This window comes from Cetorhinus maximus, chromosome 17, assembly GCF_964194155.1.
Source record: "Cetorhinus maximus chromosome 17, sCetMax3.hap1.1, whole genome shotgun sequence".
In the NCBI taxonomy this organism is placed as follows: domain Eukaryota; kingdom Metazoa; phylum Chordata; class Chondrichthyes; order Lamniformes; family Cetorhinidae; genus Cetorhinus; species Cetorhinus maximus.
This window is the reverse complement of record NC_135895.1, coordinates 94,378,146-94,405,068: the sequence shown is the minus strand read 5'-3', so window position 1 is coordinate 94,405,068 and position 26,923 is coordinate 94,378,146. Positions and strand designations below refer to the sequence as shown.

The window sequence follows — 26,923 nt, the reverse complement described above, 5'->3', positions numbered from 1 at the left end:
CATCCAAAAAGGTAGTAGGACAGGGAGGACACATTGAGATAAGACAACGCACAAACAAATAGCCACTGTCGGTGCTTTTAAGATCTGAACTGCACTACATCAGAGGGTGGTGACAAAAATTGAATGATAACTTTCAAACGAGAATTGGAAATATATTTGAAAAGAAAATTGCAGGGATATGTGAAAAGAGCAGGAGAGTGAGGCTAAATGGAGAGATAGCTCGTTCAAAGAGATGGCACAAACATCACGGGCCAAATGGCACAGCTCTGTGGCATATGGGGTGGATTTTCAAATGCTAGCGAGGGCAGGTCCAAGTGCGGGCACAATTTAAAATTTGTGGTCCCAGGGGGTGTCTCTGGTTGCCGATGCCCCCAGGAAAGTCTTCCACTTTCAATGTGCAGGTGGGGGTAGGGAATGGGGAACCTGCTCATCTCCATTTAATGGCTCATTGAAGTTGCCTGTTACAGGCCGATCAGTTTGGGACTGTATTGGTCAAAAGAGCATTCAGCGAACGCAAACAGTATGGTACATGTTAGTGCACAGCTTTTGGGTTTGCTGTGCGGCGATGGAAAATGCTTTAAAAAAAACGTTTAAAATCATCAGGCCCTTTGGCATCCTGTGCCAGATTGTGCACGGTGCCTCCGTTTTGCCTGGTTGCCATCAATTTCATCACTTTATATTGCTGGTCCTTTGAGGAGCTGCCTGCTTTCTTTGGCAAGGCAACAGCAGGCCCCAGTATGGCTGCTACCTACCTTTACTATTGGTGCCAGGCAGGTAGCTCTTGCCTACTGGAGATTCTTGATGCTACTAATTGGGCACCAAGCTGACCTCTTACCCAATTAGGGCATTTACATTTAAAAATAGCATTGCATGAGCAACGCAGTTGAGGTGTGGGACCTGAAGCCAGAATTCACCTGGGTGTTGGGCCCCTGGCCCTGCTTTGAAAACCTGGCACATGTTGTCATAATTTACAACTTTTGTATTTATTCATGGGATGTGGGCATTGCTCGCAAGGCCAGCATTTATTGTCCACCCCTAATTGCCCTTGAGAAGGTCATGGTGAGCTGCATTCTTGAAGTGTTGCAGTCCATGTGGTCTAAGCACACCCACAGCGCTATTAGAAAGGAAGTTCCAGGTGCGGGACCCAGTGACAGCATATGAACGGCAATATAGTCCCAAGAAAGGATGGTGTGTGGCTTGGAGGGGAACTTGCAGGTGGTGGAGTTCCAATGTATCTGCTGCCCTTGTCCTTCTAGGTGATGGCTGTTGAGGGTTTGAAAGGTGCCATTGGAAAAGCTTTGGTGAATTTCGGCAGTGCATTTTATAGTTAGCACATACTGCTGCCGAGGTGCACCAGTGGTGGAGGGAGTGATGTTTAAGGTAATTTCTGAGTTAATGAAATGCAAACCTAAATTTGGCTCAAAAACAAAAATGCCAGAAATGCAGAACAGGCTAATTTGCACCAGAAAAGAGGGAGATGCTTCAAGCGTAATCCCTGTTTTGATGACAGGCCTACTACCAAAATGAAATTTATGTTGGAATGTTCTTGGGCCCCCTGGGCCAGCGATATGGAGACAGCCTCCCTTTGGGATATCGGCGGTGGGAGTGGTGGGAGGTGGGGGGTGCCATTAGATCCACAAGGAGGGGGCACCCGACAGCAAAGGCCAAACCTGTGGCCCAAACACTGCTGCCAGAAGGATTTCTCCTCTGATTGTTCAAGGTTACCAGCAGGACCACCCCACCCTTGGCAAGCACAAAATCTCACCTGCGATTGAGACCTGAACTACTTCAGTTGGCTATCGAGCTCTGTTGAGCGTGAAAACAATCCACCTGACAGCCCACCTCCAGGAAACTTTTCCATTGGCAAGAATTAGTTGGGGAGCCATGTCAATGCACTTCCCACTATTTTCCCACCTCTGCCTCCTAGCCCACCCATCCCCCGGCCAGGAATACTCCGCCCATTACTTTCCACCTTTTATCTTTTGAGCTGCTGATAGACTTGCCAACATCTGCAGTGTTTCTCTTCTATCTCAGGTGACACTGTTGTATTCCTTCAGTAATTAGCAAGGCAACTTCCCCATTTACTTGATGAGTTTTCAGTTGCATGGAAAAATATCGAAAATAATTTGGGAATCATAGGACAGGATCTTCCCCCGTCGGGGGGGAAGTTGAGGTGTGGGCAGGTGAAGACGCACCTCTGATCGGCACCCCCAATCGGGGGATGCGCTGCCATTTTATGTGGGCAGGCCAATTAAGGCTAAGTGCTGCCTCAGGGAGATCGGCTGTAATGTACAAATTATTAAAAGTAGAGAAAAAAAAATCTCTGACATGGCCCCTCATGTGACACTGTCACGTGAGTTGGGACATGTCCATAACTTGTTAAAAAACTTTAATTAAATTTTGAAAAACCTACATGAAACCTCATCCCGCCCGTGGATGAGGTTTCATGCTTTTTCTAATGCCCACCAGGGCACCTGGCCTGCCTGCCAATGTTAAGGTTGGATTAATTAATGAAGTAATCCATTAATCACTTCAATGACTCTGTCAATGACCTCAGTTGGCCATTGACAGGTCAGCGGGCACACGGCTGATTTTGCTGAGCCCCAGCCTACCTGAAAATTTAAATGGGGCGGGGCGATGTCGGGAGTTCCGCCCAACGTCATCACGTATCATTTTACTTGTCGGCGAGCTGGCCCCGCCCCCTGCTCGCCGACGGGAGAATCCTGCCCTTAGAGACAATCTCCAAAAAATTAATTTCTGGGAGATCTACAGCTGCCAATTTGTCAGTGGTTCAATACAATCTGTAGGAAAAGGAGCAACTGTAAGGAATGAGACAAGTGGCAGACTAGATTCTCAAACTGATTCAAATACTGGTTTTGTAGGCATCTGCCTCCCCCGATGTGGTAAACGTGGCAAATAGCAAAATGCAGCAAATGATATCCTGCTGAATCAGTTGTTGCATATGTCATTACTGAGCAACATTGACTCAGGGGATCTTAGTTTAATCGCCAGTCTGATCTGAGCCAGAGAGTGGTGGTAGGATCACTATAAAAGGTCATAGGCCCCTTGGAGCAGTGAGGGGGAAAATTAACAGTGTTCCCTCTTCTAATTGCGATTGTGTGAATCATTTAGGGAGAGTAAAGTGGTGTTGGGGAGGGTTTAAACTAGATTGGGAGGGGGATGGGGGCCTGAGAGGGAGCTCAGATTCGAGGGAAGAAAAAAGGAAGTTGAAAAATAGAAAGCAAAACTAGAAGACAGACGAAACATAGGGGAGCATCAGATAGGATCAGAATAGAGAATAATGTTAAAAAAGCAGAATTAAAGGCACTCTACCTGAATGCAAATGGCATTCACAAAAAGGTTGATTGATGATTTGAATGCACAAATTGAGGTAAATGGGCCTGATTTAATTGCCCATTGCGGAGACCTAGCTACAGGGTGACCAAGATTGGGAACTGAATATCCAAGGATATTTGGCATTTAGGAGGGATAGGCAAAAGGAAAAGGAGGTGGGGTAGCACTCTTAATAAGGATGAGATCAGTACATTAGTTAGAGAGGATCTTAGATCGAAGGATCAAGATGTAGAATCAGTTTGGGTGGAGCTAAGAAACAGCAGGGGCAGCAAACATTGGTGGGAGTTGTTTATAGGTCACCAAACTGTAGTGATAATGTTGGGCACGGTATAAATCAGGAAATTAGATATGCATATAATGTGGGAAATACAGTAATAATGGGCAACTTCAATTAACACATAGACTAGGTTAACCAAATCAGCACTAATGCTCTGGAGGAGGAATTCCTGGAGTGTGTATGAGGTGGGTTTATGGAGCAGTACATTGAGGAGCCAAGTAGGGATCGGGCTATTTTGGATTTAGTGTTGTGTAATGAGAAAGGGCTAATTAATACCTTTGCTATAAAGGAGCATTTGGGAAATAGTGACCATAATATGGTAGAATTTTGCATTAAGTTTGAATGCTATATAGTTCATTCTGAAACTAGGGTCTTAAATTTGAAGAAAGAAGATTATGAAGGTATGAGGGGCAAGTTGGCAATGGTGGATTAGGAAAATGCAGTAAAAGATTTGACAGTAGACAGGCAATGGCTAGTATTTAAAGAAATACAATACGGTCTACAACAGATATACATTCCTCTAAGGCACAAACAGCCAAAGGGAAAAGTAAGCAAACCGTGTTAACAAAAGAAGTTAAAAATTGCATTCAATCAAAGGAAATGACTTGTAAGAATGCCAGAAAAGGTGATAAGTCTGAGGATTGGGAGCAATTTAGAACCCAGCGAAGGAGGACCAGGAAACTGATTCAGAAAGGGAAAAGAGAATATGATTGCAAACTAACAAAGAACATAAAGGCTGAGTGTAAAAGCTTCTTTAGGTATATGAAAAGGAAAAGATTGGCTAGGACAAACGTGGGCCCATTACAGGCGGGGTCAGGAGAATTTATAGTGGAGAACAGGGAAATGATGGAGAAACTAAACAGCTGCTTTGCGTCAGTCTTTAAGGAAGAAGATACAGAAAATCTCCCAGAAATACGAGGTGACCAAGGGACTTGTGAAACTGAGGAATGAAAAGAAATTAGTAATAGTAAAGAGGTAGTACTTGTAAAGTTAACTGGGTTGAAGGTTGATAAATCCTCTGGACCAAATGAGTTTCATCCTAGAGTGTTGAAGGAGGTGGCTAGAGAGATATGGATGCATTAGTGGTTATCTTTCAAAATTCTATATACTCTGGAAAGGTTCCTGTGGACTGGAAAGTGGCAAATGGAACCCCACTATTTAAGAAGGGAGGAAGAGGGAGAATGGAAAACTGCAGAAAGGCTGGTGTAAGTAGCAGAGAAAATGTTAGAATCTATTATAAAGGATGTGATAACTGGACATTTAGAAAAGAATGGTAAAATTGGGCAGCGTCAACATGGATTTATGAAAGGGAAATCATGTTTGACAAACTCATTGGAGTATTCTGAGCATTGATAAAGGAGAACCAGTGGATGTGGTATATTTGGATTTTCAGAAGGCTTTGACAAGGTCCCACATAGGAGGTTAGTAAATGAAATTAGAGCACATGGGGGAAATATACTAGTATGGATTGAGAACTGGTTAACAGACAGAAAGGAGAGAGTAGGAATAAATGAGTCATTCTCAGATGGCAGGCTATTACTAGTGGGGTACCGCAAGGATATGATTTGGATCTGGGGACCAAATATAATATTTCCAAATTTGCTGAAGACACCAAACTGGGTGGGAATATAAATTGTGAGGAGGATACAAGGAGGCTTCAAGAGGATTTAGACAGGCTAAGTGAGTGGGCAAGAACATGGCAGATGGAATATAAAGTGAATGGGTGTGAAGCTATAAACTTTGGTAGAAAAAACAGAAAAGCAGAATATTTCTTAAATGGTGAGAGGATGGGAAGTGTGGGTGTCTAATGGGACCTGGGCGTTCTTATTCATGAGTCACGGAAAGATAACATGCAGGTGCAGCAAGCAATTAGGAAGGGAAATGGCATGTTGGACTTCATCGCATGGGGATTTGAGTACAGCAGTAAAGATGTCTTGCTGCAGTTGTATGGAGCCTTGGTGAGACCTCACCTGGAGTATTGTCACCTTATCTAAGGAAGGTTATACTTGCCATAGGGGGAGTGCAACAGAGGTTCACCAGATTAATCCCTGGGATGGTGGGATTGGTTTATGAGGAAAGATTGGGGAGATTGGGTCTGTATTCCCTAGTTTCAAAGAATGAGGGGTGATCTTATTGAAACTTACAAAATTCTTACAAGGCAGTGACAGGGTAAATGTAGATAAGATGTTTCCCCTGGTTGGTGAGTCTAAAACCAGGGGACATAATCTTAGGATAAAGGGTAGGCCATTTAAGACTGAGATGAGGAGTAATTTCTTCACTCAGAGGGTGGTGAATCTTTGGAATTCTCTATCCCAGATGGCTGTGGAAACTCAATCATTGAGCATGTTTAAAACAGATTTCTGGAGACTAATGACATCAAGAAATATGGAGATAGCGTGGGAAAATGGTATTGAGGTGTTAATTTTACACCTTCCAAACTCACGGCTACTACCACCTAGAAGGACAAGGGCAGCAGATAGATGGGAACACCACCACCTAGAGGTTCCCCACCAAGTAACTCACCACCCTGACTTGGAAATATATTGCCGTTCCTTCACTGTCACTGGGTCAAAACCCTGGAACTCCCAGCTCTGTGGGTGTACCTACACCATATGGACTGCAGCGGTTCAAGAAGGCAGTTCACTACCACCTTCTCAAGGGCAACTAGGGATGGGCAATAAATGCTGGCCCAACCAGTGAAGCCCACATCCTGTGAATGAATTTTTAAAAAATGTTCAGCCATGGTCTACTTGAATGGTGAAGCAGGCATGATGGACTGAATGGCCGACTCCTGTTCCTATGTTTCTAAATGTGCCGATGTTGGGTGAGATCAGGGTTATGCTAAGGTGTGTTTCGCCATGCGGTCAAATGGCCTACCAGTACTCACTCATGTTGGAAAAGAATGACAGCTTGGATGAAATACGAGTGGAATGTGTTAAACTTGAATCAAGTCGGAGTTATTGCTGTTGGGAAAGAAAAGGCCAAGGACATTAGTCAGCCAGATTTTCTATTGCCTTCTAAGTTTCACTGTTGTATAACAGGTGTAACCCCAGTCAGAGAATAAACAAATAGACACAAAATCCTGCTTCTGACATTCCAATAGTTAATAATTTATAAAAGGCTATGAATTATTAATAACTGCCATCACAATGGCTGCAGTAAATTCAGTTTGAGAATATAGGCCTGTGTAAGCAGCAGGGTGGAAGGGGTGGCTTATGGCCTGGACTTAATTAATTTAGATAATCCAGGTAGTGTAGCAAACTCAGTACAACTGATACTTCCTCATGTTAATACTAACCCTCTGCACTGCCAGTAGCACTAGGGAATTAACTTTTTCCCTGGTTTTGTGCTTTGGTTATGCATCGTTACACTGAAATCAATACAAATTTTCTCATATTAACCCAAACCTAAATAAATGTCTCCATGGGTTATATGGAGAATATAGAACTGTAGTGGTTGGTCTTCACTTTATGTCATGGCCTGATTTTTTTTGGCAGGCCCTCACAATCCATGCTTTAGGACCACTATCACCTAGAAGGACAAGGGCAGCAGATACATGGGAACACCACCACATGGAAGTTCCCTTCCAAGTCACTCACCATTCAGATTTGGAAATATATTGCCGTTCCTTCACTGTCGCTGGGTCAAAATCCTGGAACTCCCTTCCTAACAGCACTGTGGGTGTACCTACACCACATGGACTGCAGCGGTTCAAGAAGGCAGCTCAGCACCACCTTCTCAAGGGCAGCTAGGGATGGGCAATAAATGCTGGCCTAGCCAGCAAAGCCCACATCCCATGAATGAATATTAAAAAAAGTTGGATCTGAAGCGCCTGATGGATTCTCCACCGCCGAGCCTACGAAGACAGTTTCAGGAATGAGTTTGGAGCCCATGTTTGAAGTATGCATATATGAAATAGGTCCTGAAGGACCTCTGTCCAATTGTGAGTGTTCATGCAAAGCTCCATCCTGTGGCCATCCACCTATAAAACATGGTTATGCTGAGATCTTGCAGTGAGTCTTACTAATATCTCCTTCTTAGAAGGAGAAAATAAGTTTCTTCTTTTTGTGGTAGGATTGCATTTGTGTATTTGTTCCACTATTCAGTTACTCTGCTGACAAAACACCAGTTTTTCCATTTCTGTTCAGGCACCAGACCAAAGCCCCACACTGTGTCCTCTCCACCTTCTTGTCTCACTTAAAGACCAACTGCTATGTGTCTGTCTTTACAGTAGAACACATGAAAAAACATAGAGGAAATTGTGGGGAACTTAAGGGTCTAATGGCATGAGGGAGTAGTTAAAGATAGTTTTAAAAAAATGTAATGAAAGAATTAATGAGGCTAAAAGCTGACAAATTCCCTCAACCTGATGCTTAAACTCCAGGATTTTAAAAGCGCTGGTTGTGGACGTAGTGGTTGGATTGTTTATGATCTTCTAGAATTTCATCGATTCTAGTACAGTTCCTGCGGATTGAAAAGTAGCAAATGTAATCCCGCTGTTCAAAAAAGGTGAACAAAATCACGATGTAGATGAAAAGAGACTGGACAAGGGGAGAGAGATGGAGTCAAAATAGGAAGAAATGAATTCCGTGGGGCAGGAACAGGCTGACATGATCGGTCTACCGGGAAAGTCCTGTTTGTGGATTTTGGGGAGGAGGTGGAAGTGGGCTGTCCAAGGTTGGGAAACTGTGAGGTTGGAAGCTGTGGAGGGAAGATTGCCAGAGAAGAGTCCTGAAGAAGAGTCATATGGACTCGAAACACTAACTCTGTCTTTCTCTCCACAGATTGCCTTTATCTTAGTGTTTAATTCACTGCCACTTCTCTTCCAGGGATACCTATCTTGAAGAAGTACTGCTCTTCTCTCTGACAGGATTTCCGCTTGTCTCTTTTGCCCTGTTCACATTTATTGCTTTCCTTTCTCCTTCTGGTGTTTGACAAGGTGTTTATTAAAACTCACTTTCACAGCCATATTCCCCTCCTCAGTGATTGTCTCTGTTTCCAACTTAACCAACGTGGATTCTAACTGAAGTTCCATCCCTCATGTTTCGAACCCACCCAGGATTACAGGCATCTCTGGAACATACAATGCTCCTCGGACTGCTGTTCTCATTGCATCCTGAGATCCACACTCAGTGCCATGTACCACCATATAAACACACTCAACCTCTCCCTCCAGTAGCACCAGTTCACCCTATCTCAAAGCTGTCCTTGCCCCCAGTTTCATTTTATTCTTTGTCTTATCTGATGCCTTAACAAGAAACTTTGTCTCTTTCTTTCAGGTGCTAAGGTGCGCAAGTTCCAACAACTCATTGATACCAAAGCCCATCCAGGCCCCTCCACCCCTTCCCCATCCCTCTGACCCCATCCCGTCTTCTAATCCCAGCCCTTGCCATGTATTCACCAAACCCCCTGACCTTCCCCTCTCTGATGCTGAACTCTTCAGCAAAGGACTCAGTTTCATACCCTTAGCCCTCACCTCAATGAATTGCGGGCTTGGCACGATGCTGAACTCTTCTTCCGCCGCTTTCAGCTCCGTACTCACTTCTTTGGGCAGGAGTCCTCCCCCCGTTCAATGGATCCTTTCACCTGCCTCCAGTATTCTCCCTCCGCCTGGACCCCTCCCTCTGGCCTCTTACCTGCCCTTGATCTTTTCTCTGCTCCTCTCACCCACTCTAACCTGTCTCCTTCTGAGTTTGCTGCATTCTGTTCTCTCAGGTCCAACCCTAACTTAATTATCAAACCTGCCGACAAGGGTGGTGCTGTTGTTGTCTGGCGCACTGATCTCTACCTCGCAGAGGCTGAGCGTCAACTCTCAGACACTTCCTCCTACCTCCCTCTGGACCATGACGCCACCACTGAACATCAAGCCATTATTTCCAGGACTGTCACTGACCTCATCTCCTCTGGAGATCTTCCCTCCACAGCTTCCAACCTCAGTCTCCCAAACTTGGACAGGCCGCTTCTACCTCCTACCCAAAATCCACAAACAGGACTGTCCTGGCAGACCGATCATGTCAGCCTGTTCCTGCCCCACGGAACTCATTTCTTCCTATCTTGACTCCGTTCTCTCCCCCTTTGTCCAGTCTCTTCCCACCTACATCCGCGATTCCTCTGCTGCCCTACATCATATCAACAATTTCCAGTTCCCTGGCCCTAACGGCCTCCTCTTCACCATGGACGTCCAATCCCTCTATACCTCCATTCCCCACCAAGATGGTCTTGGGGCCCTTAGCTTCTTCCTTGAATAAAGGCCTGAACAATCCCCAATCACCACTACTCTCTTCCGTCTGGCTGAACTTGTTCTCTCACTGAACAATTTCTCCTTAAACCTGTCTCACTTCCTCCAAATAAAAGGTGTGGCTATGGGTACACGCATGGGCCCCAGCTATGCCTGTCTCTTTATGGGGTATGTGGAACATTCCTTGTTCCAGTCCTACTCAGGCCCCCTCCCACAGCTCTTTTCTTGGTACATCGATGATTGTTTCAGTGCTGCTTCATGCTCTCATCTGGACCCGGAAAAGATTATAAATTTTGCTTCCAATTTCCACCCCTCCATCACTTTCACATGGTCCATCTCCGACACTTCCCTTCCCTCCCTTGACCTCTCTGTCTCAATTTCTGGTGATAGATTGTCCATCAATATTCATTGCAAGGTCACTGACTCCCACAGCTACCTCGACTACAGATCCTCACACCCTGTTTCCTGTAAGGACTCCATTCCATCCTCTTAGTTCCTTTGCCTCCGTCGCATCTGTTCTGGTGATGCCACTTTCCAAAACAGTGCTTCTGACATTTCTTCCTTCTTTCTTAACAGAGTTGTCCCACCCACGGTGGTTGACAGGGCCCTCAACCATGCCCAACCCATCTCCCGCGCCTCTGCCCTCACACCTTCCTCTCCCTCTCAGAGCCATGATAGGGTCCCCCTTGTCCTCACTTTTCACCCCACCAGCCTCCACATTCAAAGGATCATCCTCCGCCATTTCTGCCAACTCCAGCATGATGCCACCACCAAACACATGTTCCCTTCACCTCCGCCCCCATCAGCATTCCGTAGGGACTGTTCACTCTGGGACACCCTGGTCCACTCCTCCATCACCCCCAACACCTCAACCCCCTCCCATGGCACCTTCCCATGCAACCGCAAAAGGTACAATGCCTGCCCCTTTACTTCCCCCCTCTTCACCATCCAAGGGCCCAAACGCTCCTTTCAAGTGAAGCAGCACTTCACTTGCATTTCTCTCAGTTTGGTCTACACATTCACTGCTCCCACTGTGGTCTCCTCTACATTGGAGACAACAAACGCAGACTGGGTGACCACTTTGCGGAACACCTTCGGTCTGTTCGCAAGCATGACCCACACCTTCCTGTCGCTTGCCATTTCAACACACCACCCTGCTCTCATGCCCACTTGTCCGTCCTTGGCTGCAATGTTCCAGTGAAGCTCAACGCAAACTGGAGGAACAGCATCTCATCTTCCGATTAGGCACCTTATAGCCTTCCGGACTTAACATTGAGTTCAACAACTTCAGATCATGAACTCTTTCCTCCATTATTTAAAAAATTTATTCCCATTTTTATTCATTGTTTTATCCCCCCCCTTTTAGCCTATTTTCGATCATTTTTCCAACTACCCCACCCCCAATAGGGCCATCTGTCACTTGCTCATGTTGTTCTTCCCAGAGTGTTTACCCTGGTCTGGCTATTATCACAGTCTGCTTTCTATTCCTAATGTCACCATTAGCACCTCCTTTAGCCAGTATCACCACCATCAACACCCCTTTGACCTTTTGTTTATGACATCTTTTGTAATCTCTCCTTTGCCTCCACCTATCACTGGCTTTCTATCCAGTTTTACCTATTCCATTCCCCTTAAATAGTATATATTTTACCACATTTTTATTTCTCTTTAGCTCTGAAGAAGTCATATGGACTCGAAACGTTAACTCTTTCTCTCTACAGATGCTGTCAGACCTGCTGAGTTTTTCCAGCATTTTTTGTTTTTGTGTATAGTAATATAATTAGGCAAAGTGAACACTGTTTCACTGAACAGACGCTTAGTAGTACAGAGCTGGAATATACTGAAAAGGCAGGCATGTTGCCAAAGCTTTTCATCTTGCACTCATCAGGACAAGCACAAGAATGCCAAATTTTAAATGATCGCAACAATTTATATGACAGGAGAAAAGGGTCCTGATTGGTTGGCAGATATACTCTGACTGGCAAGGTGTTGCCATGGAGTAAGCAACAGGGAACTGTAGGCTCCCCAAGCTCTAGGGTAATTCAATGAATGTATTAGGCTCGAACATATCCCCTTTCTTTGCTAAGAATGGGTCATTGCACATGAATTTAAGTCACTTCAAGCAAGCATAAATAAGTCACATTACCAGCCCCACTGATTATCTTAAACCGGTTGCTAGTGTAGCTATTAGCACACTCGGGGTTATTCAGCAAGTGCTGCTCAATCACGGGATCAGCGCTAACAAGAGCACTTCTTCCAGAATGTTACCTGGACTGAAAAGTTAAATTATTAGGACAAGTAGGATTAGGTTTGTATTGCTTTGAGTAGAGAAGATTAATGGGTGATCTAATTGACGTGTTTAAGGAGGTGATAAGGTCCTCTGGTAGGAGAGTGCTGATCAAGGGTCATAACCTTCAATTAAAGCTAAGTCATTCATGAGTCAGAAAGCACTTCTTTACGCAAAGGTATTGGAAATTTGGAACTCTGTCCTCCTAGAAGTTGACATGCTGAGATCAACTGAAAATGTCAGAACAGATTGGAGGACTGAATGGCTTACTCCTGTCCCTATGTCCCGAAACTCCAAACATCATCAGGTAAAACATCCCATGTTTCAGTGTTCAGCTCTGACCTCCTACTTTTCATTATCACCTCACTCTGTATCCACCCCTAATCTAGAGATGGAAGTAAAGGCCCAGCAGTATAATAGAGGATTGTTAGGGATATGAGGACAATTTTCTGGTCATCTAGGAGGGAAATGTTAGTTTATTGAGCAACATTTCACATGAATCAAACACAAACCGAATGTAGGACAGGTGATTGCACTGAGAACAATGAAACTCCAATAGCTTCTTCTCACTCCTCTATATAATATTGTCATTCCAAGTCAGCACTTGTCCTTAGACATGGAAACAGTGTTTTGGATCTCTTACTTCCATCAATTTCTTAATTTATTGCAGACGGCTCATTTAATCTGCCTTATGCATGTAAATGATGTTGCATGAGTGCTGGTCTGATAACAGACTTGAACAACTCTTGGGCCCAACATTGCATAACTGTGATAAAATCGGGCATGTGCTGTGCACCACAGGGCTTGTGTGCTAATTTGCTTATACAATGACCAACCAGTTGTCTTTGTTAAAATGAGAAAAGCATGATTCTAAACAGTACGATAAGGGCCTAGCTTATATTTATGTACAGAACAGTGGAAGAATATTGTAGTCTGGTTCGATCATGTGATTAGTAGAGCAGGTGAATAGGACTGACTGGATTGCTCTACAAAGAGCTGATGTGGACTTGATGAACTGGATGGTCTTCTTCTGTGCCTCCATGACCCCTGAATTTTTTTTAGCTGAAATTTTAGGCCAGGGTGGGGACAGTCCTGGAGGCAGGTGGGTGTGTAAAATTGCACTGCTGGCCAGCGTCCTTGTTTCCCAGCAGCATCCCATCTCCAGGCCATTTTCCCAGAGCTGGGATGCTGGGATGGAGGGGTTGGGGTGGGGTGGTGGAGGGTGGGGGAGGGAGTGGTGGTGAGGGCAGGGAGGGAGTGGTTACCTGCCTGCGAGCACCAGTTAGTCAATTGCAACTCCATCTTGGAGGTTCCATCTCTCTCACCTACCAGAAATGGCATCTTTTTTTAATTCATTTGCGGGATGTGGGGATTGCTGGCTAGGCCAGCATTTATTGCCCATCCCTTGTTGCCCTTGAGAAGGCGGTGGTGAGCTGCCTTCTTGAACCGCTGCAGTCCGTGTGGTGTAGGTACACCCACAGTGCTGTTAGGGAGGGAGTTCCAAGATTTTGATCCAGCGACAGTGAAGGAACGGCGATATATTTCCAAGTCAGGATGGCGAAATTCCATGAGGAACTACCGTGAGGAACCCTTGGTGCCCCTTCCGGGCTGAAAGGCCTCCTATTGTCTGTCCAGCATTGAGGCCCTGCCACCCTCTCCCTCATTGGGTGGCAAGCCCGGTCTCTGGTCACGAATCAGTCAATTTGGGCAAAATCACAGCCAGTTGATGGCTCCCCACACAGTGTAGGCTTCTGACCCCCATTTGAACCAGACGGCAAAGTTCAGACGCCTATGGGGAAAACCCTGCCCTATGACTCTGTAACTTTGGCATACTGAGAGTTAGTGGTGGGCTGCAGAAGTGTACGGTATTCGAAGGGGTGAAGGTTTTGTTGTATGTGAAGTATTTTCTAATCACTTTTTCACATTCAATTTTGTTAAACTGTTTCTGTGTCAGGATGAATATGCCTTGATTTCTTTTTCTTCGTGTCCTAATTTTCTGGAGTCACTGACTTTCCTGGAGCATGGCTTCAGAGACTAGAGGCCACTCATTATATGACAGTTTCGGGGTTGTGTGTTGGCAACGTGTTCACAATCAAGCCCAATTTGGTGCTCACTGAAGTGTACTTTTCAGCTGGAGCCACTGAATAGTGAGGCTGCAGCAGGAAACTGGCTATACTTTACCCTCCTAACACAGAGAGGCTACGATCAGCTCTCAGCACAATTCATTAACAAAAGCTGGGCACCTTCCTGTACAACATGATCCCTGGCATTGCATTTTCCAGCCAGATTATCAAAGATAAGAGGAGTTTGACATCGACGTGAAACCGGATAAAAAAGGTAATGTCACAAACATCCCTGTAACAAATAAAGTCAGCATTATTCTGCTGTCAGGCCGCTGCATCTTTTGACTGAAACAGATAAAGTTTTTGATTGGTGAAACCAAACAAGTTACAATTTGCTTGCCAGGTGTGAAGTAGAAAGATTTTCATAGTCTCTGGGTTCACCTTTACTGCTGTCTTCCTCCCAGACTGTTGCTGTACAAGATTGGAGGACTGGTAACTCTGCTGAAATCATCTTAGATAATTAATTCTAATTAGTCTGAATAAAGAAGTCACATTCATAACGCGACCACCTTCTCCTTTAGAAACCTATATGATGTACTCTGAATGTCATTCATATTCTCATGAGGTTTCCTCACTAATAGAAATCACATAAAACCCTCCCTGTACTCATAGAGCATATAAAGGTGCATCATTATTACATTCAACTAACAATAATTCAAAATAAGACATCTGTATTTTTATGGGAAATAAACACCAGAAAGAAAAAAGACTTGCATTTATACTGTGTTTTTCACGATCCCAGGATGTTACAAAGAATTTTACAGCCAATGAAGTATTTTTATTGCAATGTAGGAAATATCAGAAAGGCTATCATTAGTGGCACAGAGGTACTGAGTAACAGGCACTGGTTGGTAGAATTGGAAGCTGGCCTTGATTCTAACCCAGGTTAAAGGCTGAAGATCTCCACTTGCTGTGTGTATGGCTGCAATATGAAATAAGTTTTAACCCAGTTCCTAGTGAGCATGGGCCCAAAGTACAAAATTACCTTTAATTCATCGGCAATCTCGTTCAGAGAATGATTCTCTGAATTCTGTTGTGTGGAAATGGAAAGATGGAAACTCGTGTATTAGCGTGTTCTTTTCTGAGGTTTGCAGTAAGAGTATGGGTTCTAAAATCCATTGACTTCAGCGAGACTGTAAAATCTCACCGATGTAAAATTTTGCCATACTTTGCTAAGTCAGAGCAGAGGAAGGTTTACTTTAACCTGTGAAGCTGCATGAATGTTATTTTCAATTGTACAGCGGTGCTGTCCCCTCTTCTTGATGAGGGCAATTGTTTATAATCTACTATCTTCAAATGAACCTTTGATACTCCAGAAGCCAGCTCCATACATTTGAAACACTACAGAAAGTATCCAGAAGGTCGGAGTTCTATCAACCTCATACAAATGCTAAGATAAAAGCAAAATACTGCGGATGCTGGAAATCTGAAACAAAAACAGAAAATGCTGGAAAAACTCAGCAGGTCTAACAGCATCTGTGGAGAGAAAAAGGGAGTTAACGTTTCGAGACCATATCATTCTTCTTCAGAGCTACAGTCATGGGCAGGATGAGGTTTCCTGAAGGTTTTATAAAATAATTAACTAAATTTTGCAAAATTCACAAACATGTCCCAGCTCATGTGACACTGTCATGGGACATGTTTAAATAATTATTTTCCTCCTTTTAAAAAAATTTTTAGTAACTCTGCTAAAGTCATCTTAGATAATTAATTCTAATTAGTCTGAATAATGAAGTCACATTCATAACACGACCACCTTCTCCTTTAGAAACCTATATGATGTACTCTGAATGTCATTCATATAACATATTCTCATGAGGTTTCCTCACTAATAGAAAACACATAAAACTGTACTCACACAGCATATAAAGGTGCATCATTATTACGTTATTACATATCAACTTAATCTCCCTGAGGCAGCACTGTGCCTCAGGGAGATTGCTGTGCTCTTTCGCGTGCATGCATGAAAGAGCGCAGGACCTGACTCTCCCTCCTTCCCCCCTGCCCCCGCAGGTAGCGCTGAGAGCTACCGGCCGCGCGTTACATTGGGCGGGTCTTAATTGGCCCATCCATGTAAACTGGCGGCGCACAGCCGATGGAGGGTGGCGATCAGCTCTGCGCCCACCCCCGCCCGCTCCCGTTCAGCCTAGGTAAGATTCAGCCCTATGTATCTTACTGTTGCTTTAACGGAGGTGTAACTGGGAGTCAGATTAATTAGAAGTCATTATAGTAGTAATTTGTAGCTCTATGTATGTATTTAAAATAACTCCTTCTATTGACATAGGTTTAATTTAGTTTGGTAAGAAATCGATAAGAGTTGATGGCCTTATTACTGCTGAATTCAACGCATGCACCTCAAAATTTATACAAATTGCTAAACAAGTTGTGGCAGTCGCTTCAAGTTTCCCTCTGGGATTTGAGCAACTCAGCATTTACCATCGGCTGTGCCACAACACTCACATAGAATCTTAAATGTACCTGGGCTTCCTGGCGGTACTGTGTAAGTTTGTGGAATGGATTGATCGAAATATTCATCAGATATATGTTGACAATAGCTATCTTGGCAAACCTGTATCCTTAAGCCGTTACCTTGTTCCAATACATTTGCTTCAGTAATATAGACACTGAGAAATGAAACTCACCTCTGTCCATATGTCAGGTGGCATGTGATGATGTGTTACCATAGGAAGCAATTTTTAAAGTAAATTTTTCAATATCTTATCCACTCCCCCCCTCAATTTCTCCTTTGCCTATATGGCATCCATTTGAAGACTTTCTTGCAAAAGTCTCTGTTTCTTTAAATATTTATTTGTGGAATGCGATCATCGCTGGCTAAGTCAGCATTTGTTGCTGATCCCTAATTGCCTTCGAAAAGGTTCTGATGAGCTGCCTTCTTGAACTGCTGCAGCCCATGTGTTGTAGGTACATCCACAATGTTATTAAGGGAGGGAGCTCTATGTTTTTGACCCAGCAAGATTGAAGGAATGGTGATAGAGTTCCTAGTCAGGATGGTGAGTGGCTTGGAGGGAAACTTGCAGGAGGTGGTGTTCCCATGTGTCTGTTGCTCTTGCCTTTCTAGGTGGTAGGAAGGTGCTGTCAGAGAAGCTTTGATGAGCTGCTGCAGTGCACCTTGTAGCTGGTACACACACTGCTGCTCCTGTGTCCCAGTGATGGAAGGAATGAATGTTTAAGGTGATGGATGGGGTGCCGATCAGGTAGGCAGTTTTGTCTGAATTACGTTGAGCTTCTTGAGTTTCGAGGATGTTGATAGTGGGGGATTCAGTGATGGTAATACCATTGAACGTCAAGGGGAGATGGTTAGAATGTGTCTTTTTGGAGATGGTCATTGCCTTGCACTTGTGTGACATGAATGTTACTTGCCATTTATTGCCCCAGGCCTGAATATTATCCAGGTCTTGCTGCATAAAGGCACGGACTGCATCAGTGTCTGAGGAGTTGTGAATGGTGCTGAACCTTGTGAATATCTCCACTTCTGACTTTATGATGGAGGGAAGGTTATTTATGAAGCAGCTGAAGATGGTTGGGCCTAGGACACTACCCTGAAGGGCTCCCGCAGTGATGTCCAGGGACTGAGGTGATTGACCTCCAACAACTACAACTATCTTCCTTTGTGCTAGGTGAGACCAACCTGTGGAGAGCTTTCCTCCTGTTTGCCAATAAATAAACAGAAGTTTGTCAAACATCTATTGAAGTTGCCTTTGTGATAACTGTTAGCATTACATTTCAAGAAATTTTGTGATAATCCTGGGATACCCACCTCGCAGTCTCTTGATAACTAACCAGGACTAAAATCCAATGATACAATTATGAATTGTGGATTAAGAATTTTACAATGTAATTGTTACACCATGTATGATGATCCCTATACACCATTGCGAAATGCCCTGAATAAAGCCAGTTGGGAGGTAAAGTGGTGGAATTCCTGGGCATCGGGCCTTCATTGACCAGCAGACTTCTAGCTTTGTGCAAGGCAGTCTGCTTGTTTTGTGGGATCCGCATTAAATGGAATTAGTAACATTCCACAGGCTAAGATAAGAGGCAAAGGAAAACTTAATGTTTTGAGTTTCAGACAAGATAACTAGCTACAGCAAGTAACTCAAGGACGCTGTGTCTCTTTCAAGCCAAGTGCTGGCTGGCATAAATTTATTCATCAGCTGATAATGGTCCATGAGTGTAAAAGAACAAGGGGTCACGAGAGACTAACCTGGCCTGGTCAGGTAATAATGTTCATGACAACTTTGTAATTGGATGGGTTAAGTCAGGTGTAAGTCCACAATTGGGTTAAACTGGTCTCCATATGGCTTGCTCTATAAATAAAGTACAAGAAGGGGTTCTCTGAGCACAGATATTTTGGAGGCAGTTGGCTGGGGAACCATCCAGCAGAATTGGCCAAGGAAGGGATGGCTGTCAGGGGTACCCCACACATATCACATCAACCTGATGAAGGCATCTGAGGCACAGTGGGAGTAGGCATGTAGAGATCGCAACCTTCTACCAAGTGCATCATCATGGGTAATGTAACTCCTGATTGTCTCTTATTAACTACTGCTCAGACACTAACGGATCAAGTTTCACTAATGCCGAATGAAACGTATAACCATTGTCAGCAATAAGGGTGAAGACAAGTCATTTGGAACTTAGAAATGAAAGGGTTAGTTGGCCAGAACCTCAAAACTCTAATAATTTCTCTGACTTGACACTAAGGTTCGCTGATTTTTGAGCTGAAACAGGAGGCACTTCAGCTTTTACTTCAGCAGGTTAGCTTTCCCTCATACTAACTTCATTCTTATGTTCAGAAAAGGAGATTCCAAGGTAACCCCATTGAAGTCTTCAAGCTTGTAAAAGGGGACTATCAAATTGTTCACTGTGATGAAGGGATCAAGCACCAGTGACAGTATTTAAAAATAAAAATTAAGTTTTGAGTGACAAGGGAAGTCGGGTGCAATGCTTTTGCACAAAGCTGTTCAGCGCATGACACAAAGATTGGCCGGTTGGTTAACAGTGAGGTCGAGTGCCTTGGGCTACAGGAAGATATAGACGGGATGGTCAAATGGGCAGATAAGTGGCAGATGGAATTTAACCCTGAAAAGTGTGAGGTGATACACTTTGGAAGGAGTAATTTGACAAGGAAGTATTCAATGAACGGCATGACACTAGGAAGTTCTGAGGAGCAAAGAGACCTTGGCGCGTGTGCCCATAAATCTCTGAAGGCGGAGGGGCATGTCCGTGGGGTGGTGAAAAAGGCATATGGGACATTTACCTTTATCAATCGAGGCATAGATTACAAAAGTAGGGAGATCATGTTGGAGTTGTATAGAACCTTGGTGAGGCCACAGCTGGAGTACTGTGTGCAGTTCTGGTCGCCACATTATAGGAAGGATGTGATTGCACTGGAGGGGGTGCAGAGGAGATTCACCAGGATGTTGCCTGGGATGAAACATTTAAGTTATGAAGAGAGGTTGGATAGACTTGGGTTGTTTTCACTGGCGTAGAGAAGACTGAGGGGTGACCTGATCGAGGTGTACAAGATTATGAGGGGCATGGACAGGATGGATGGGGAGCAGCTGTTCACCTTAGTTAAAGGGTCAGTCACAAGGGGGCATAAGTTCAAGGTGAGGGGCAGGAGGTTTAGGGGGGATGTGAGGAAAAACTTTTTTACCCAGAGTGGGTGACGATCTGGAATGCACTGCCTGGGAGGGTGGTGGAGGCGGGTTGCCTCACATCCTTTAAAAAGTACCTGGATGAGCACTTGGCACATCATAACATTCAAGGCTATGGGCCAAGTGCTGGTAAATGGGATCAGGTAGGTAGGTCAGGTGTTTCTCATGTGTCGGTGCAGACTCGATGGGCCGAAGGACCTGTTCTGCACTGTGTGATTCTGTGAATATTAAGGAAGGCTATTAAAGTGAGCTGTCTTAAAGACAACTTGATTTGTTTCTGGAGGTATGGGGGTCAATTTTACAAATGTGCGCTCCCAGCAGGAGGATTGTCCACTGACTGAGCATACCACGGAAGTAAGGAAAATGCCATGCATGATTTTCTGTACATAAATGGATGGAAAATCATGGCCAGTACATGTGTGATATCACAAGTATTTTGCAAGTCTGCATTGCGTATTTTCTTGAGCTAAATGGCCTCAGTCACTCCCATAACAATCTAAACAATCTCAACAATTGTTCTCAACAATCTAAAGTGCACCTTTATGATCTAGAATCTGGTTTAATTGAAAGTGTGATCCAAAGGTTGTAGCATAGAAAGAAAGAAAGAATTTACATTTATATAGTGCTTTCCACCTCAGGATGCTTCAATGAAATATTTCACTCTTACAACAGAATTAAAATTGGGCCTTATTACTGTACAGTCACTATTATAAAGTAGGAAACGTGACAGCCAATTTTTACACATTAAGCTCCCACAAACAGAAATAATGACTAATTAATTTGTTTTAGTGATGTTGGTTAAAGGATAAATATTGGCCTAGATACTGGGGAGAACAGTTCTGCTCTTCTTAGCTTTGTGCAATGGGGCCCTTTATATCCACCTGGGAGGCCAGACAGGATCACGGTTTAATGTTTCATCGGAAAAATGGCACCTCGAACAGTGCAGCTCTCTCTTGGTATCGTGTTGACACATCAGCCTAGATTATGTGTTCGAGTCTCTCTGTAGTGGGGCTTGAACCCACAGCCTTCTGATACAAAAGCGAAAATACCACCTGCTGAGCTTTGTTTGACACATAGCATGCTTGTTGTACATACAGATATTGTATACATGTGATGCAACATTTGTTCTCCAACCTTTAAGGAGGGTGGATTGAAACTCCAGTAAGTTGAGGCATGATTTCCAATCAATAAATTGGTTTATTTTACATCAATTGCTGAGTACAATTTTTCAGTGAGAACTGATTTACTACCATTCCTTGTATCATTGAAATAAATAAAAAGCAACTCTGCTTATCTTCTAGCTGAAACTCATTAACAAGTTAACTAATCTCAAACGAACTGGTCAAATCTTCCTCTGGTACAGGTTGCCCAATTATTCTCCTTCTGCGAGTTTTTGGCTTTCTGACTGACAGGGAGAGAGAGAGAGAGAGAGAGTGATCTCATCTAGCTCTGTGTGTAGGCAAAAAAACCTTTTCTCATTTAATTCGTTCACATTGGGTCTTTCGCCCAAATTGACTGGAAACAAACTATGTTGATTGCCAAAAATGTTTCTTTAATGGTATGACTATTTATTGTTGGACCCTTGACATACCTCCCATTGTTTAGAATCTACCGTAAGGTATGAAAGTAAACAGTCTGGTGGTTGTTCTATCTGGTGACCTACCCAGGAATCATCTATCACCAGGATGAGCGCGTATATTGAATATACTCAACAATTTCATTGTCTTCTAATTAATATTATAAATTGCAGTGGCAATCATCTAGATTTCATATTAGCTGGTGTCAAATATTAAGTCAACAAAGATACTGAATTTGAATATACAAGAAATATAAAAGAGTAGGACTCAGCTTACGTGATGCAAGTAAAACACTAAATGCTGCAGCCACATTGTTGTCCTTGAAACCATCTCATTTCAGTTTAATGACTGCATTTTCACCAACAGTTCCTCCCGTTTCCCAATAGAGCTTTGTAAAACATGTGAATTTGAAGAGATTGCAAGCATATAAAGATTCTTAATATACAGTACAGTAAATGTGGCTTGTATTTATCCTTTGTTTAGAATGTGCTGGACTTAAATATTTTGGTCAGAATTGAAATGGAATTTGCATAATTTAATTCCATATTATGTGAATCATTTCTTTTTAAGCATCTTAACTATGAGAGCATTGAGAGATCATCGTGCAACATTAACTGGATAACAAACATGCAACACAGAATTTAATGTCAATCCTCTTTGAAACAAAGCAGGAATTTTGCAGAATTATTATGTAACAAGCTTCAAAGCAATATATTTGGAACAGCCATTTTCACTTATTAAGATGAGAAATTATAACTGGATTGGGTGTGGGGGGCGGGTGACGCAAGGTGGTGGGGCGGTGATTCAAGCTGGATTATAACACAAAAACAACTTTTAAATGGATGGTCGAGGAGGAAAGTTTAAAGCCTGTGCTCAAATACTTCGGAAAACTCATTTGGTTCAAAGGATTGTGAGACTTTTCAAATGAGCAATTCGAATATGTGAGGTTGTGGCGATTGCAGCTGCTAGTTCAGAAATAAAGATCTTTACTGTTGGCTTCTGATTGTGGAGGAATAAGAGAGGCAGAGGGGAATGTAAATCAAAGGATTGGAGAGGTGCCACAATCCATGTGGGTGCTCAACAGTACAACAATGTCCTTCTGCCCAGCTTGCAGTGCAATGGTCAAAGCAGTGCTCCCATCCTGCAGGTAAAGTGAGAAAAAGAGAGGCAGACTATGAAACACTGGACATATGACAACTATTCATCAACAATTTTTTTGTCAAAACGCACATAACCTGCCAATGTTATGTTCAAAAACCATTCTCAGGAATGCTGCAGCACAAGTATGGGATGCAGTTTCACCTACTACTGTGTGTGTGAGTGAAGTGCATCGCTTCAAATCATACAGCTGTGGCTAATTATCAAATGGCAGTGAGGTTTATTCCCAAAAGAAAGGGAAGAAAAATGAAGCTATAAGAGCGGTAGTTCTATCAGGTTGCTCCATTTTAATTGTATTTTTTTCATTTGATTCATGTAATTTGACATCTCCTTCCTTCCAATAGCATTCCTTTGTCTTCCTGAACAGTTTAAATAAAAAGGGCTTAATTTCAGTCTGCTCACAAAGCATGTGACATAGCAAGACTGCCAAAGGTCACAGTGAGGGAGGTAGATGGTAAATGGTTCCCCTGAACCCTGGAGCTACATTATAAGTACAGTACTATTGTATGCCACTGACAAGCACCACAGATCTAACAGAGGTGCTTGAAATAATCCCTATAATTACTTTAGACATATTCAGTAGCAATCACAATATTCCTTTGAAATAATTGTTCAGTAGCAATTAACACGTTACCTAGAAATACAATAAATTATTTGCATCAAATTGATGTTCATGAACAATAGAGACAAGAAAAAATTTCAACATCATTCCCAATCGCCAACCAATCAATTTAATATATTCAAAATTCACCAACAAATGTACTCAGATGGATTGTTCCAAGAAATGAAAATAACATTTAAATATACATTTTTGATGATTTTTTTGGGCTTACAAAGGAGCCATTTTTTTGCGTTGGATACTCAGTTATTATCAAATATTCCCAAAACAGTATGTTGAAGCAGATTAAAGCTCTTCCTACTTTGTTTCAACACTCAATCCAAACCTCAGAAGAGCACAGCCTCACTTGCACCACTGCAACGTTTTCTAAATCCCCACACCTGATGCTTCCATGATCATTCTGAAATGACCAACTTGTGTCACATTGTAAGCAGTTCTGTCCTGTGAGTTTGGGCCATGTTAAACCACGTTAGCCAGGGACCTTGATCCCATTAGTGCCAATTCCTGTCTCAGGTGGAAATGGATGAATGAAATCCTTTGCAAACATCACATTTCTCAGATTAAATAACCATAGAAATTTAAACATAGAACCACAAATATTTAGGTATATAGGAGTATAAACATGGCCATTGCAGTGGCAGGTTCTTGATGTTTCTCATTAGTTAACGGGGAGGAACATTTTTTAAAAACCTAGATGGAGGGCAGGCCAAGGTGCAGGCACTAATGTTTCAATGGATAAAACTAGGTCAATTAATGAACCTAAAAGTTAAAGCCAATTTGGTTTATCATATTATTGTAATCAATATTCAATTAATTGATCAGGTCTGCAGAACAGCGAACATACAAATTAGGAGCAGGAGTAGGCCACTCAGCCCCTCGAGCCTGCTCTGCCATTCAATAAGATCATGGCTGATCTGAATGTAACCTCAATCCCACATTCCTTCCTACCCCCGATAACCTTTCACCCCTTGATAATCAAGAATCTATCTCTGCCTTAAAAATATTCAAAGACTCTGCTCAGGAACAGAGTTCCAAAGACTCACAACCCTCAGAGCAAAAAAGTTCTCCTCATCTCTGCCTTTAATGAGCGCCCCCTTATTTTTAAACAGTGACCCCTAGTTCTAGATTCTAGAGGAAACATCCTCTCCACATCCACCCTGTCAAGACCCCTCAGGATCTTATGTGTTTCAATCAAGTCGCCTCTTACTCTTCTAAACTCCAGCAGATACAAGCCCAGTCTGTCCAACCTTTCCCCATAAGACAACCCACCCATTCCAGGTATTAGTCTAGTAAACCTTCTCTGAACTTCTTCCAACGCATTTACATCCTCCCTTAAATAAGTTGACCAATACTGTACACAGTGCTCCAAATGTGGTCTCACTAGTGCCCTGTACAACTGAAGCATAACCTCCTTACATTTGTATTCAATTCCCCTCACAATAAATGATAACATTCTATTAGCTTTCCATTAACATGTAACATTAGAGAGGAAAATTAAGTGCACAAAGTACTAGATTGCACTAGAGAAAGAAATGGAAGAAATAAAAAAGAAAAAAAAATAGAATTAAGAAATAAGAAAGATCAGGTGGGATCAGAGTAAGAAGGAATAGAATAACATCTAAATTGGGTCAATTGTGCATATATGTGAATGCACGGAATATGGTAAATAAGGTTGGTGAGCATCAGAAGCAGATAAGCGCAGAGGAATATGGTGTTTTGGTGATAACAGAGACCTGGCCCGAGAAAGGGCAGGATTGGGTGCTAAATTATCCTGGATACAAAGTGTTCAGCAAAGATAAAGAAGGAAAGAATGGAGAGGTGGTGCCTGTATTGATTAATGAGGATATTAAAGTACAGGAAAGAGATGTTTTGGAGGGTCAAGTGCACAATCTATTTGGGTAGAGCTAAGAAACAATAGAGATATCATTACACTACTGGGTGTATTCTATACACCAACAAATAATGGGAAAGATGTAGAGGAAAAAATTTGCAACAAAATGACCAGGATGTGCAAACAATTGTAGAGTAATTATAATGGGGGAGTTTAATTATCCTAATATAAACTAGGATAGTAATAGTGTAAAGGGCAGAGAGGGAGGAAAGTTTTGAAAGAGTGGTCAGGAGAATTTTCTTGTTCAGTATGTTTATGGCCTGACAAGAAAGGAGACATTGCGGGATCTGGTTCTAAAGAATGAGGTGGTTGAAATGGATCAAGTGTGGATCATTTAGGCAACAGTGATCATAGAATCATAAGATTTAGGTTAGCTATGGAAAAGGACAAGAATTCATGTCTGCAGCCGCAGAGACATCAACTGTTCCTGTAACTATAGAATCCCTGATTATTAATGCTTTCCCAATCTTTCTCCCGCCAACCTATGGCACCATGGACTTTTAAAAAGGGGTGCGGTGCAGAGGGTCCTTGGGGGTATATGTGCACAAATTGTTGAGGGTGGCAGGGCAGGTTGAGAAAGTGATTAATAAGGAATATGGTATCCTGGGCTTTATAAATGGGAGTAGAGTACAAAAGCAAGGAACTTATAAAACACTGCTTCAGCCTCAGCTGGAGTATTGTGTCCAATTCTGGATACTGCACTTGAGGAAGGATGTGAAGTCGTTAGAGAGGGTGCTCCAGAAAAGATTTATGAGAATGGTTCGAGGGATAAGGGACCAGTTATATGGCTATATTGGAGAGCTTTGGTCAGCTCTCCACAGAGAAAAGAAGATTGGGAGGATATTTGATAGAGTTGTTCAAAATTATGAGAAGCCTGGACAGAGTAGGTAGGGAGTAGATAGGTCTACCAGGGAACACTGAGTTAAGGTGATTGACAAAGGAAGCAGTGGCAGCACATGAATAAACTTATTTACACAGCAAGCGGTTAGGATCTGGAATGCGCTGAGAGGGTGTTGGAGGCAGATTCAATCAAGGCATTAAAGAGGGAATTGGATGGCTATCTGAAGGGAAAAAATTTGCAGGGCTAAGGGGAAAAGGTAGGGGGATTGGACTAAATGTGTTGCTTTTGCAAAGAGTTGGCATGGACAAGAAGGGACAAATTCTATGATTCTAAAAGAAGACAAGGTAAATCAAGAATTGTGATTGGCTGATGACAAGGTTAGTGTTGCAATAGGCTGAAGACTATGGGGAAGGTTTAGCTAAGAGATGGGAGACAAGTATTCCACAAGTTTGAGGTCCTGAGAATAAATGATAGAGTGAAAGACAGCTCAGTGTAGCTGGAGGGAGGAGAAATAATATGTTGGATTGTGTATTGAGAGCTTCAGAGGGACAAGAGCATAGAATAACTAATTGTTTCAATAAAAAAGCAAAGGCTGACAAAAAAAAAGTTTGGAGGCTAGAGGTGAGCAAAGATTCAACAATAAAATTCCAAACCTTTTCCTGTATCCTGTATGAGGTTCCCACTAGAAGTCATCCTTTAGGATCATTATTCATGATGGGCTCTCTAAAGATGAAGAGTTACTGATGCATGGAAAAGGAAATCCAGTTTCTTGGTGTCACTTTAGCAAATGATGAAGTTTGAACAGTAGATATTAAGACTAACATGATTAATACATAAAGAAGAACCAGGTGGAGCCAAAGATAAGTAAAAGTAGCTG

The 26,923-nt window shown here is 42.9% G+C and overlaps 1 protein-coding gene across 4 annotated transcripts in view; it reads right to left on the bottom strand.

The window, feature by feature from the left end:
* Positions 1–21,534: 21,534 nt before the first annotated feature.
* LOC144692594 (KN motif and ankyrin repeat domain-containing protein 4-like) overlaps positions 21,535–26,923 on the bottom strand; it is a 121,442-nt gene continuing 116,053 nt past the window's right edge. For all 4 annotated transcript variants that reach the window (XM_078561607.1, XM_078561606.1, XM_078561610.1 and 1 more), the window contains exon 10: positions 21,535–22,678. In XM_078561607.1, the coding sequence (XP_078417733.1) occupies positions 22,577–22,678 (102 nt within the window). In that variant the 3' untranslated portion in view covers positions 21,535–22,576. The remainder of the gene's footprint in view (positions 22,679–26,923) is intronic.